Source organism: Engystomops pustulosus, chromosome 2 (assembly GCF_040894005.1).
Source record: "Engystomops pustulosus chromosome 2, aEngPut4.maternal, whole genome shotgun sequence".
Classification (NCBI taxonomy): Eukaryota; Metazoa; Chordata; class Amphibia; order Anura; family Leptodactylidae; genus Engystomops; species Engystomops pustulosus.
In genome coordinates, this window is record NC_092412.1 from 160,366,058 (window position 1) to 160,381,058 (window position 15,001).

At 39.5% G+C, this 15,001-nt stretch overlaps 1 protein-coding gene across 3 annotated transcripts in view; it reads right to left on the bottom strand.

Moving 5' to 3' along the window:
* ACACA (acetyl-CoA carboxylase alpha) overlaps positions 1 to 15,001 on the bottom strand; it is a 377,264-nt gene that overhangs the window by 130,520 nt on the left and 231,743 nt on the right. For all 3 annotated transcript variants that reach the window (XM_072137153.1, XM_072137152.1, XM_072137154.1), the window contains exon 44: positions 9,701 to 9,811. In XM_072137153.1, coding sequence (XP_071993254.1) covers positions 9,701 to 9,811 — 111 coding nt within the window. The remainder of the gene's footprint in view (positions 1 to 9,700; positions 9,812 to 15,001) is intronic.

Below are 15,001 nucleotides of genomic sequence, written 5' to 3' on the forward strand. Positions count from 1 at the left end.
TTCAATACTTAGGGGTGGCTTGGGTATATTTTGCCCATTCAGGAGGTGTCTTGTTTCTGCACCAACTACAGTGCACAACATGGTAGATAATTGTATGTACTTCGGTACAATTTTAATTGATTTTAGATATGTGTTTGTGTTCAGTGTTTGATACAAATAAAATTTGATATGTTTTTCTGAACCCATTATGTCAGTGACACACTGCTTTTTCTGGCTTTTTGATTACTTGTTTTGAGTGTGTCGACCATTACTTTTACCTGGCGTTACACTTTGCTGTGCAAGGTTCATTTTTTTTGATTGTGCTTTAAAGGGAACCTCTCACCTCCGATCAGCTAAATAAACCCCGGACAGTACCTTACAGCACACTGTACAGTTATGACAATGATCCTAATCCGGTTACTCTGCGTTGCTGTTGTGTGATATAAACAACTTTTATTCTTCCTGTTCATTTCTGCAGTCAAGGAGGTGGGACAGCTTTCCGAGCCACTCAAGCTCTGCCCGCCACTGTTGCTTGAACCCACAAATCAAAACACTGCCCCCACCTCTACGTCACTACACTGGGTTTCAGACTTTGCCGCAGGCAAAGTCCGCCAGTTAGTCTGGCATTGGTGTGCGCCGCCGGCCCTTCAGGTGCCGACATCTGTAATATGCATGGCAATGGTGTGTTTGGGAGCTAGCCAGCAGTGCAATGGCACATTCGCGGTGCACCTGTCGGGCCAGCCATGGACGCGCATGCCGATGCCAGACTAACAGGTGGACTGCGCATGCAGGGAAGTTTGAAGCAGAGGGTAGTGACGTAGAGCTGGGGGCAGTGATTTGATTTGTGGGTGCAAGTGACAGCCGCCGTGGGGAGGCCCTTAAAATCTCCCAGAGCCGACGCGTGCACTCCCCAGGAGGCAGGGACAGGAGTCAGGGACGTGCACTCCGGACGGCCGGAGACACAGAAGGAGCGTGGAGAGGCAAGACAGCCCGGGGAGACCGGAGAGGGGCACGGTTTCACCTGCGAACCGGGACATGGGTCGGAGGAGAACCTGTGACAGTAGCCTTAGAGAATCTAACAAGATTTACTTTACCAAATTTTTTCTACAGCACATTTAGTGATTACATGTTTTGTGTGATTTACCAGTGTGAGTTGTCTGTGTGAATGAGGTGCCTACAGCCTTCTTAGTACAAATAAATTGTGGATGGTGGCAGCTTTTTGTGTGGTTGCTGAGAGCACTAGGGGGTATCCATTTTGGATAGTTGGGCGAGATTCATATAGTAAATTGGGAGGCTCCCTAGTCTAAGTGTACCCCGTGACTGAACTCAAGAATGGGGGTTCATCACCAGTTTGTTAGAAACAAAAATTTAAAACTTTAACAACCACTTTATTACATTTTATTTGCTAAATAAGAGGCATAATGCAGGCAGACCCTGGGCTACATACAAGATAGGTTCTTTAAGTTTGTTCTTAAGTTTAATTTGTATGCAAGTCGGAACAGGTATATTTTAAATACTCCACTGAACTATCACCCTATTTCACTACTTCCATTTACTTCAAAACTGCTGGAAAAACATGTCCATTCAGAACTATCTTCCAACCTTTCGTCCAACTTGCTCTTTGACAAAATACAATCTGGTTTTAGACTCAATCACTCCACTGAGACTGCCCTGACCAAAGTCTTTAATGAACTACTGTCAGTGAAGGCAATACATCACTACTCTGTTCTGCTCATTCTGTCCCCTGCCTTTGACACTGTTGACCATTCTTTCCTGCTGCAGACGCTATGTTCTTTTGGCAGCACTGACTCCTGGATCTCCTCTGAACCAATCATTCAGCGTCTATCACTCTCATACCACCTCGCCCCTTCTCTGTTGTTGTGCCTCAAGATTCTGTCCTGGGACCCCTACTCTTCAACATCTACAACTCTGACCAAGGACATATAATTAAGTCCTCTAGCCATATCCTCCTTCTTCTCTTCCTGTTTTCTAAAACTTAAAATGGACAAAACTCCACACTCTCTCCATTCCCTAAAGTTCGCTGCCATACAGTTAAACCGCACATCCAGACACTTACCACAATCTGCTGCCTCCATCTACAGAACACCTCATCCGACCCTTACTTAATCCATTGTCTACCAAATTTGTAGACATTGGGGGATATTTATCATATGCTTTTCACGTATGAAAAGTCGCCGGCAGCAGCAAGTGCGCAGGCGCGGGGACAGTAACGCCCCGCGCCGGCCCACTCCCGTCCGGCCGCGCCCCCCCCCCTCGGCCGCGCCTTCCCTTCACGCCCCACTGGCGTGAAGGTGGCGGATTGGGGAAAATAATCGCAAAAGCTAGCAATAAGCTAGCATTTGCGATTATTTCAGGGCCTCTGCACCACTGGCGGAGCGCAGAGGTCCTGATAAATATGCCCCAATGTCCTTATCTCCCGCTTGGAATACTGCAACATTCTTCTCTGTGGTCTCCCAGCTAACTCCTTAATGTCCCTCCAATCGATCCTTAGCTCTGCTGCCAGGCTAATCCACCTGTCTCCTCGCTTCTCCTCTGCCTCTCCTCTCTGTCAGTCTCTCCACTGGTTACCTATTGCACAGAAAATTCAATTTAAAATACTAAGCAGGGCTTACAAAGCCATCCACAACCTGTCCCCTCAATATATCTCTGAACTTATCAGCCAATACCATCCCACACCTAATCTTTGTTCCTCACGGGACCTTGAGCTTCACTCTATTACCATTTGCGCTTCTAACAACTGTATCCAGAACTTCACCCGTGCATCTCCCATACTCTGGAACTCTTCACCAAAATGTGTCAGACTGTCTTCCACTTTCTAAACCTTCAAATGTAATAGTCTAAAACACAATGACTCTCCCTCAGCCTCCCTTTCAGATTGTGAGCCTACATGGGAAGGCTCCTCCTTCTACTTGTCTCCTGTAGTTTTGTATTTGTACATGCACTTATTTTTGTCTTAATGTAATGTATTTGAACCCCTTACTGTACAGCACCATGGAATAATGGTGCGCTACAAATAAATAATAATAATTCCAGACAAAATGTATCTTTTGACCCTGTGACAATTCGATTTTCAAAGATTTGAGCTGTCATGGGAACAAGGATTATGATAAAACTTCAATACAGCTGATCACGGCAGCCTGGGACTAAAATAAAGCATCCAGCGAGCATCTGCAGAGGTCACTGTGGGCAGAGAGGTTGTCTGTTACTAGGGGTCTTCTGTGACTGAGTATCTGGAAATTGTTTGACTTTTAAAATCAAATATCTGCCCCAATGACTTTAAACTAATCCTCTCAAATGAGTGCTGTTGACCCAATCACTGTTGCTTTTGGTCTTTCCTAGATAAGAAGTGTTGATCTTTTTCACAAGCATCAGTACTTTGAAGAAGCAAAAGTGGTGGCAAGTGCACTGCCAGGATTGAGACAAAAAGATAATGTAAGCAATTATGTTATCATTTATACAATTTTCAGTGCTCATATTTTCAGGTCCTAAGTGGAAAAAAAAGTATATATTAAATTATCATTTAGAAACAAACATAAAGAGTTTTTTTTAAGAATATAGGAGGCCTGTCTATTACTGTATGTCTGCCCTGTCCATAAGAGGTAAATGTCAGGAAATCATCCTGGTGTATCTCTCCGACACTTTAATGTCGGAGGTTTTTATTTGTTATAATGGGTCTTCAAATTACTACACGTTTCGGGGAAAAGAAGCCCTTTCTCAAGTGAAATAGACTGATGCCGAGGGTACAGTATAGCGACCTCAATTGGCATTCCAATAGATAGGTCTCTATCTGTACCCTCAACATCAGTCTTTTTCACTTGAGAAAGGGGTTCTTTCTACTACCTCTCTGACACTTTAAGCACAGTGATAAACCTGCCCGTCACAATTTATGGATCCCATAATTTTGACAAACTTTTGAATGAAACTTTTCATGAAACTGAAACTTTATAAAACTGAAATGTTACATTTTTAATATAATTTAATTGTTTTGGCCATAAAAATAAAAATGTCATAGGTCTAAAAAATTGCTAAACTATTTACAAGTGTAATGCTGCATAAGAATGCAAAACTGCCTTCATACAAATGTGATGCTGCTTATCTAATTCCTGGCTTGACAGTTTAAACTTAACACGGCTGACAGACAATGGACGTAGTTTAATATACTGTCAGTATTTTTTTATACTCAAAACCTCTTTTTTAGAGATCAAGATAAATCCATGCTTTCTTTTCTCAGTTCTCTGCGCACATTGAAGTGGATTGGCAGCACATTGTGAGAAATTCAGCAAATGAAATCCCTATCATACATTGAAAGAATGTGCTACTGAACTGTCACTAAATTCACCAGAGTAGATATAATGGTGTCACCAAATTTTACATCACTTTGATTCATGTCAGCTCTCTTTACCTCCATCTCTCTATAGAAAGCATGTACATCATCACTAGATATGACTTAGGCCATTGTTAATGATGGTATCACAGTACATTGAAGCCCATCAATATGCCAACTAGCTTTCACATATAGGGGGCAATTTTTAAGACTAGAATAAGGTCTTCTTTTTGTAGTGTGCATCAGATTCATTGATAGAGTACATTGATAGAGTTAAAATTGGATTTTTTTTTATCATATAAATGAGCCGCAGCATGATTCCAAACCTCTTTCCTGTTCACATATTAATACGGTTAAACATGTGGCTCAGGTGCCTAAAATAGACACATTTTAGCCATTTTCCAATGAGAAACCTATGAATACAATGTCAAACCTGCTTGAAAAACAAAAGATTTGAAAGTTTCTTGACAACTGATAACCAACACAGCCATCAACAAGAAGCCTTAATGTTCTGCTCATTGTAACAAAGCGTGAAAAGATATTAATGAGGGGCTCTGTAAACACCCACTAGAGCTCCTCGGCCTCATTAGCATAATTCTAAAAGTTTATTTTATAAAGGAAGGAGGCCATGGATAACAACTATAAGAATATTACCACAGTCACGGTGCCTGGATCTACACGCAAGTTCCCCTGGTTTATCATGCTTGTATTTGATGGCAGATTTCCTTTAAAGAGGACCTTTCACCAACTCAAACTTAAATAGATGTCACTCTACTGATTGCGACCAGATAAAATTTTCTGTAGCCCCCAAAATTCCTGAGCCAACAGTGCTATAAATTTTAGCCTTTAATAAGCCAATAAAGCTCCCCACTGTAAGATGGCGGTCTTAAGCTGGAACAGACAGTCTCTAGAGGGCCAGATTTTCCTTCAAATTTTAAAAGCAAACCTCAATGGAAGCAAAATGGAAGAAATTTGATTAAAAAAAACTGGATCTATACGCTGCAGCAGTTTCCTGTATATCAATTAAAAAGTAGTAGAGAAAAATCTGCAAAATTTGTTTGGGGATTTTTTTTTTTTGCACATCTTCACATTATAGCGAATCTGCATCAAATCTTTTTATTGTGGTTTTGAAATAAACGTATGCTTTCCCGGGTGAGCATCCAGCCTTCCGCTGGAGAGAGGAGTGCAACCCGGCCGTACGGACGGGGAGGAATGTGGCCCTGTAGAGCATGCTCTTTTTCCTGTGTAAAGTACAGGGTGCAATACATCCATTCATATGGATGGACATATTGGCCATTGAAATGCATATGGCATTATGCAAAACGGTACTGTGCAGTACACGTAGCATACAGCCGAAATTATCCAATTGTGTGAAAAAGGTTTTAATTTGTCTTAACAGGTCCTGCAGGCAGATTTGCTATAGAGCAACATAGAAGTAAAATGGTAACTAATGGGCACTTTGCAGTCTGTTTCTTTAAAAACTAAGGAGAATTTCTTATAGAAGTTTATTAAAAAATATTCTTAACACTCCCCCCCATAATATCAGAACTCATCTGATTACAGTTTTAAATAAATGCAATGTTGACGCAGCCTAACATCTCGTTCACATAGAATTAATGTAAATATCAGAGATATCTAATATAATAACAGCTTCGAAGTTCACATGAAATTGTATGCATTTCTTGCAGCTTCTGGTTTGAGGTAATTCTGGAAATTTCCACCACAAATCGATTACATGCAGACATCCCCTTACAGTGTATGAGGTTTTGGAATGTTTGCATATAACATGTTACAAAAACCTAGATATATTTTAATGTCATTTACTGGAGCAATTGTCATTTCAGCTCATTAAAATGCTTCCTGTAGGTGAATGCAGAAAAGGTGCAATTCAAGGTTTCAAAAAATCTTTGCATCAGCAAAAGTTTTCATTAGATAAACCATCTCTGTGTCCTTCTCTTTTGCAGCCCGAGGCCCCCATGCTATTTCTATGCAAATAACAACCTTGTGGTTTATATCTTATTATTTCCACTGGAGCTGCAGTGACATGACCTGAGATGTGTGTGAGGTGTACCAAGAGAAGAGAAGTGAGCAGAGAGAGGAATAGAGCCAGTGCTCAGTGAGGTGGAAAAAAAATATTGTCAGGAATGAAAGAAAAAACGTGCAGGGATAATATGTTTATTTCAGCCCCTTCATTCCCTCTCCACCTCCTCCTCCCTTTCCATGCTAGACAGCACCTTTTAAAATTCATTGGACGTCAGGCGATCATGCCCAATCCATATGCTTTCACTTTATCATTTGCATTTTATGCCTCCTGGCTCTTTATGTGCTGATACAGTTGATGCGGCTACGAGTCAGACATTATCATTATTTCAATTTTCAAGGGGATCAGCAGGTTCATCAGAAAAAAAAAGAATTAAGGAATGCAAAGGAATTGTATTGGAGCCCACATTTTATTGGGGGGGGGGGGGGTATAAAATGAATACTGTAAAGGTTGGACTTGATGGACTGGTGTTTTTTCCAGCCTTTATATACTAGGATACTGAGATACTATGGTAATGCTACTGTATCTACTAAAATAAAATAAAAATCAATTGACATAAATAAAAAAATAAAAATAGAAAGTATTCATTTATCAGGCCTATTTCAGAGTAAGATAACAGTAGAATCTGACAAATCACTGGACTATACTGATGATACAGACTGGAGAAGGATGGGCATATAGGTCATTTGATTTTCCAATAAGAGATCACAATCTGCAGAATTGCTTTAGTCTGCAAATGACCCAATTCTTTCTTAATTTAAACACACGCAAGGTTTTGTTTTTGCTAGTACTAAAGGAGATTTCTTTTAGTTTTTTCCACAGTATCTACACTTACTGAATATATCGTCAGTTTTATATACAACTGTGAATTAAACCACCATATAGACTTTTTCCATGTTTACATTTCTGTTTTTCGCTCTCAAAAAAAAAAAAAATCTAGATCTGGGAAGCAGGAAAAAATTCCAAATGCAGTAAAACTGATAATAAATTCAAAAAAATTCAAATCCATATTTTGGTCTACAGACCTGTGTAAGGTGTCTTGGATGCGGGATGAGTTGACATTTTAAAGGAAATCTACCACTGCTCGCATGATGAAACCATGCAAGCACACCATCCTGTAGGCTATACAATACTGATTACGAAACATACTTTGGTTAGAGACATCAACCTTTAGATTGGCTAAAAAAAAAAAAAAGAAATCGATTTACTCACATATGCAAATGAGTATTTGGTGCTACCCCTACGTCACAGGATGTCTTTTGTTCCCTTGCGAACGTTAATTATGCACACTTCCATCTTCTTATGCGCTCTCCTTCTGGTGTCGAGAGTCGTGACATCATGTCTCTCTCAGGACTTAGCCCGCATGCACAGAGACAAACTATAGGCCTTATACGGCTCTGTTAAAAAGGACCTTTCAGAACCTTACACATGTGGAGATACTTTTAATTCTCTTTCCAATCCCCATGGTGGTGGTGATACCAATCCCAGTATCTAACCATGCTAATCTGTCTTCCGATCGTCGCTCCCTGTGACGTCATCGGGGAGCGGAGATCCGTTGCCATGACAGCCTCGGGTCACACAAAGATCCGAGGCTATCATGATCTAAGCTATTACAATGTGCGATTTGCACATTATAATAGATGATGTACAAAATCTCCATATACTGCCATACAGTAGTATGGCAGTATATGGTAGGATCAATCAGACAACCAGAAAATGCCTGATCTATCAAAATATAATAATGTTTTTTCACTGCGTTTAATCCCGTAGCGGAAAATAGCGCCCAAAGTTGCAAATGGCATTTTGTTTGCCATTTGTAAAAATAAAAAAAAAATTCAATAAAAAATGATCAAAAGGTCGTACAGCCCTAAAAATAGAAGCATTGAAAACGTCATCAAAAGTTGCAAGAAATGAAACCACCCACAGCTCTGTAAACCAAAGTATGAAAAAGTTATTAGCGCCAGAAGGCAGCAAAATGAAGAATTTTTTTTTGTACAGGAGGTTTTAATTTTTGTATGAAAACACTATAAAACCTATACAAATTTGGTATCCCCGTGATCGTACTGACCCAATGATTGAAGTAGACATGTCATTTGGGGCACACAGTAAAAGCCGTAAAATCCAAGCCCACAAGAAATGGCACAAATGTGTTTTTTCATCATTTTCACTGCATTCAGAATTTTTTCCTGCTTCCCAGTATACGGCATAGAATATTAAATACCACCACTATGAAGTGAAATGTGCTATGGAGAAAACAAGCCCATACACAGCTCTTTACATGGAAAAAAGTTAAAGATTTTTGAAGGTGGGTAGTGAAAAGTAAAGGTGCAAAAATGAAAAGGGGTTCGCCCATGAAAGAAACTTCTCAAATGTTAATCCCCTAGTCATGTTTACACAATAAAGATCATTTTTGACCCCTTACTTTACAATTTTACATGTTATTTTTAACAGTGATGGTCAGTGTAAAATTCAAGAGTATGGGCAGAGACTGATGGGACACTTCACGATTCCTATGTGCTATGAGATGCTGTGTGCCGACTTATGAACAGTCTACTAGCATCTTACACATAGAAAAGAGAGATGAGACAGATCAGAGTCATGAGATGGATACAAGACACAATGACACACTCAGCTCTGCTGCCTCACCTTATCAATAAAACACAGTCAGCACAGCTTTGTCATCTCCCTTCCCTGGTATAAAGATGAACCTTTCTGAACCTCAGATTTAAAACTCAACAATGCTTCTCTGGGAATCTTGTTTCTAATATTCTCTTCTACAGCAATGAGTTTAAATGCTGCCACTGATGACTCCCAGTATCTATGCAAGTAGGGGTCAGCTTTTTTATCTATAGAGTCTTTGAGAAACCTTGAGTCCTCCAATGGCAAGGCAGACCTGTGAGAGATCTCAGAAATCGCCACATCCACTTTTGGAGCTTTGTCCCAACTTACCATTCAGAGAAGGAGTATTTAATTTTAACTGCCCAAAGTAGAAAAATTGTTTTTTCCATTCTCTTTCAATAAAAGCCACACCATTCTTGTAGATAGGAAACACCCTTCCTTCTATGCTTTTCCCCTAGGGCCCTTAAACATAACATCCTGAACAGATTTATGTCCCTTTATTTCTTCTACCTTCATGGTTGTCCTGACTAGTTTTAGCAGTTGATCCCTACAGGAAAAACATTCTGGCCCACTCCTCTCCCGAGTAATCTGAGGCTGACATTACCAGACACAAAAATCATAATATCGAAAGCTTTTCTTACATCCCAGCTTATTCATTTTTTTACATGCATTTTTCATGATAAAGATATAAAAACAAGTGTTATGACTTTACTTACTTTGTTTAATGCTCCAGCACCAGTCAAAATAATATGGGAGTTTTCAACTTGAATTGTTCTTTGGCCCAGTCTAACTAAATATGCTCCAATGCCAATTGCTCTGCAAGTCACCTGGAAAAAGAAATAAAATAATATTTGGATGTGAGCGAAGCAACAGTAATCCTACACAGAGAACATAGCTGTGCTTCTAACTCCATGCCTAGTTTTCATTTTGGCAAGGGAGGTAACTCAAATGGCTGATGAGTAGGATGATGGGTGTCTGACGTATGGATAGGTTAATATCTATAACCTGGAAAACTTATAAATTAATAAAAGCATAGGACAAAACAAATATAATTTACAGGCAAGCATTAATATAAAACTGTGTTAAGTTTTTTTGAGCAAAAGATTTTGATTTCTTGGTTGTATATTCCCCAGAAATTTGTGTTTGTGTTCAAAAAATGCAAATTGCACATATCTCTATCTATATATATATATTTGGAAAAAGAAGTTTAAAATAAGTCTGCTGGGTATTCTATCACAATGCCGATGCTCATGTAGTTTCCAAATAACTTGTGTATAAAAGGTTAATACATGCATGCAATATTTTTGACAATTTTAGCTATAGCCATTAGGTGTCACTGTCTCATTAGTTTTGGAACAGTTTATCTTCTACTTGTAGAGCGCACAGAGAGCAAGATAAACGAATACGTCTGGAAGTTACAGGGGTTGTCCACTATCAGCAAATAATTAATGTGCTTTGTGTAAGGAAAAAATATACAATTTTCCAATATACTTTCTGTATGAATTCCTCGCGGTTTTCTAGATCTCTGGTCGCTGTCCTATTATCTGCTCGTGGTCTTGTGATGTCATGAAGGTACACAAGCCATTATTATCACGCGACTCTGATTACCCTCTGATATAATTGCTCAGGTACCTGCATGTCTATCACATGACCATGGAAAGATTCACTGGAAGTAAACATAGAAGGACAGTAAATTGTAGAACTTTACCTTGCACAAACTTTTTTGTTGAAAGTGGAAAATCCTTTAAACAGTACAATGTTACACTAAACCATCTGAAACAGTGCCATATTTATCAGTGTCCAATGTTTAGACATAATTAAGGTTGTCTTTCAGTTTGTCTAACCTTCAAATTGCGACTTGGTAAAAAAAAACAAAAAAAAAACCTGGTATTATTTTGAGTAAAATAGACCACACCCCTTTTATAACACGTCACAAAACAATGTATCTTTTCCAGTCTTTCAGTCTCTCTGCAGCATCCAGCTCATGACACTCTGACACTCCAAGTTCAGTAGCCACTTCTGTCAGCTTCGCAGTGATTAGATAATGTTGATCAATTGTTAGATGCCATCTTAGTCTCATAATGTCAAAATGTGAACATAATAAGGATTGGGCGATTCATGGACCAAACATGTTAGAGAACAAGTGGTTTAAAACTGGACAGTTACACAACGGGATCACAATGGAGTAGATCAATTATATCACAATTTTTAACCCCTTCAGGGCTCAGGACCGGCTCAACTTTCAATTGACTGTGAGAGGCCTAAATAATAGCTAGATGAGTAAATTAACACTTTATGGAAACTACACCCCTCAATGTACGAAAAAGTGATTTTAAGAAGTTTGTTGACCCTTTAGGTGTTTTGTAAGGGTTAAAATAAAATTGAGGTGCGGTCTACAAATATAATACACTATTTTTGGACAATACATTCATTTTGGGCGGAAAATTAAACATCGGATTAAATGACAAAAAGCTCCACAAAGTTTGATACTCAACATCGATACCCCATATGTGGATGGCCGGGCATAGAATGGAAGGAGTGCCATTCAGAGCACATTTTCATTTTCAAATTGTACAGGCTATACTGGTAATTTTTTTATGTTTATATATTGGGGCTTTTTTGACACATGAGATGCACTTTTCTGGTACATAATTTTGGGCATCTATAGCTAATTGATAAGATTTTATTAACTCTTTGTTGATGAAAGAAATGAAAATCATCGATTTTTGGCAAGATTTTTTGGGGGGTTTTTTGCACGTTCACCATACCTTAAAAATGATATGTTATTTTTATTCTATAGGTCGCCACAATTACGGAAATACCTCATTTTACTGAATTTTAAAAAGAATTTGGAGAAAATCTTGAAAATTTTAGCATCATCATCTTTTTAGAGGCATAACGTTTTTATTAACGGCTTGCCTCGCGGCACTTGGTAGATCTCGGGGCTTCCCAGAAGAGGATCGGATCCCCCGGTAAGCAGCACGGGAGATCCGATCTTTAGTATGACCAATGTCAAGTATGACCACAACGTGTAAGGGGTTAACACTCATTATCATAGCCGGTTCTGATCCCGAGTGTTCGAGTGCGGTGTCAGCTGTAATATACAGACATCTGCTGCTTCTGGTTCCTGCTCCGTTCGTGAGCCAATGATAGAAGCTGGGTGTTATAGGACGTCCTGGTGCAGGACGTACTATTACACCCAGGTGCGGATAGGGGTTAAAAGCCATCTAGAATACCATATACAACATTTATGAAAATGCTTCAGACAGTTTGGAGACACTTTTGTAAGAAGTGCTCAAAAAGGGCATGGCCTTCAGGGAATGGGGTGGCATCACTTTAAATGAGTCATGGTCTAAGTTGCAACCAAATAAAATGCAACAAAAATGTTTTTTGTGCAACAACTAAACAGTCTTAAACTGCACGGATAATGCGCCATGTCATAAAGCTGGAATCATCTCAGACTGGTTTCTTGAACATGACAATGAGCTCACTGTACTCAAATGGCCTCCACAGTCACCAGATCTCAATCCAATAGAGCATCTTAGGGATGTGGTGGAACCGGAGATCCGCATCATGGATGTGCAGCCAACAAAATTGCGGCAACTGTGTGATGCCATCATGTCAATATGGACCAAAATCTCTGAGGAATGCTTCCAGTACCTTGTTGAATCCATGCCACGAAGAATTGAGGCAGTTCTGAAGGCAAAAGGGGGTCCAACCCGTTACTAGCATGGTGTACCTAATAAAGTGGCCGGTGAGTGTATGCCAGTTTTTACATCCAGCATCAAACACTTTAATTAATCTGGTGCAGCTTAAGACTGTCTACCTTTACACCATCTAACGTTTAGGCCCTTTTAATAAATCTGCCGCATTAAGTTCACCTATAAAAGGTTAGAGAGTTCAAACTTCAATGGAAAACCAAAAAAAGAATTGCCAAAAAGCCAAATTGGATATAACTCCACACTAAACATAAAAAAGGGTGGACAAAAGTATTGGCACTGTTTGAAAAAGCATGTGATGATTCTGTAATTTGTGTAATTAACAGCAGCTGTAACTTACCTGTGGCACCTAACAGGTGGTGGCAATAAATAAATCACACTTGCAGCCAGTTGAAATGGATTAAAAATGACTCAACCTCTGTCCTGTGTCCTTGTGTGTACCACATTGAGCATGGAGAAAAGAAAGAAGACCAAAGAACTGTCTGAGGACTTGAGAATCAAAATTGTGAGGAAGCATGAGCAATCTCAAGGCTACAAGTCCATCTCCAAAGTCCTGAATGTTCCTGTGTCTACCGTGCGCAGTGTCATCAAGAAGTTTTCATCAAAATTGATGAGAGATTTCACTGCAAGATTGTGAGGATGGTGGATAAAGAACCTCGACTAACATCCCAACAAGTTCAAGCTGCCCTCCGGGTTTCCCTCAAAGGTCATGGGTCTTCCAGCAGGACAGTGACCCAAAACACACTTCAAAAAGCATTAGAAAATGGCACCTTCAAATCTCATGGACCTGGAGCAGTTTACCAAAGAAGAATGGTCTAATATTCCAGCAGAGCATTGTAAGAAACTCATTAATGCTTATTGGAAGCGGTTGTTCGTAGTTATTTTGTCCGGCCCATTTTTGGAGTTATGTGTAAAATGATCAATGATTTGACTTTTTTTAAATTCTTTTTTTTTTTTCATTGCAAGCAAAATAAAATTAAGATCTTAATAGCAAAGAATTTGTGATTGCAATCCTTTTCTGGAAGAAAACAAGTATTATTTCCCAGAATTGCAGGGATGCCAGTACTTTTTGCCGCCACTGTATTTAAACAAAAGGTAACCCTAACATTGGCGTAAATGACTTTCATGCATGGAGAAATTACATAGCGTGCCAAATTGACAAATTAACAAAATTAAGTAGAAAATACAAAAACTTTTTCAGGGGGGAAAAGACTGCACAGTATTTAACAGGTGTCTGTGCTGGGGTTTTGGCGCACGTGATCATTTTTTGGTGCAGCTGCGATCCGACTGATTTGGACTGAGCGCGGGATTTAACTTTCAAATTGTGTTGAAAGCCATAGCACTTACATGCACCACTAAAAAGATGGTGAATTCTGTCGAACCTGAGCGGGGAAGTGACACATGCAGGATATCGGAAGTACAATCTTAATGCACTGTGCCACAATTCACTATCATTGGACAATGCGCTTTCGGTGAACTCCAGCGGACAGGTGAGTAAATGTGCTGCAGTGTATCTGCACAATTTAAATCTACATACAATGAAAACCTGCTGGATTTAGTTTTTTGTGGTATTGAAGGGGTTAAAAAAGAAGGGGGGGGGGTAAAAATATTAATAAGAAATTCAATAAAAGGGAAGCTTTTTGGATCTGTCAAAAAAAAGACCCTCACTCCTGGTGGTTTAAATGTTGATTTTGAAATAAAAAGATTTCTGTGAGTGTTGGTTAGTGCACATTTCATAAGCATACATATTTTTGTAGATGCATATCAGTTGTTAGGAAAACATTAAAATTTATAAATATGTTGGTTATTTAATACATTGTTAATATATAGTAATTATTATGTTGTTTTATGCTATAGGTTTCTGTTTGATGTAAGATCCACAATTCTAGATATAGGAGCTGTGTTGCCAACTGAAAAACAGTTGCGGAGTTTTCTAAATTATTGGTTTGCTCCGTTTTGATTTTTAATCTATAGTTAGTAGGTCCTCAGTTAATTGGGCGATACAATTTGCCTGTGGAGATATTTTGATAGGGTATAAAAGCGGGCATCAGACGATCCTATGCCCATCCTGCTAAACATTTGTCTATGGGACCGACGAAACCAGACACCGCTCCATAGACATTATTGCAGAGTTTCTGCACATGCGCCGTAACTCTGCATTCAGCCGGGGAGCACTGAAGGTATCACTAGAAACCAATGGAGAGTAGCCGTGCATGAGCGGTAACTCTGCATTCGACTAGGGAGCGCTGAATGTAATTGTCGCTCCCCCAAAAACCAATGGAGAGTGGCCGCGCATGC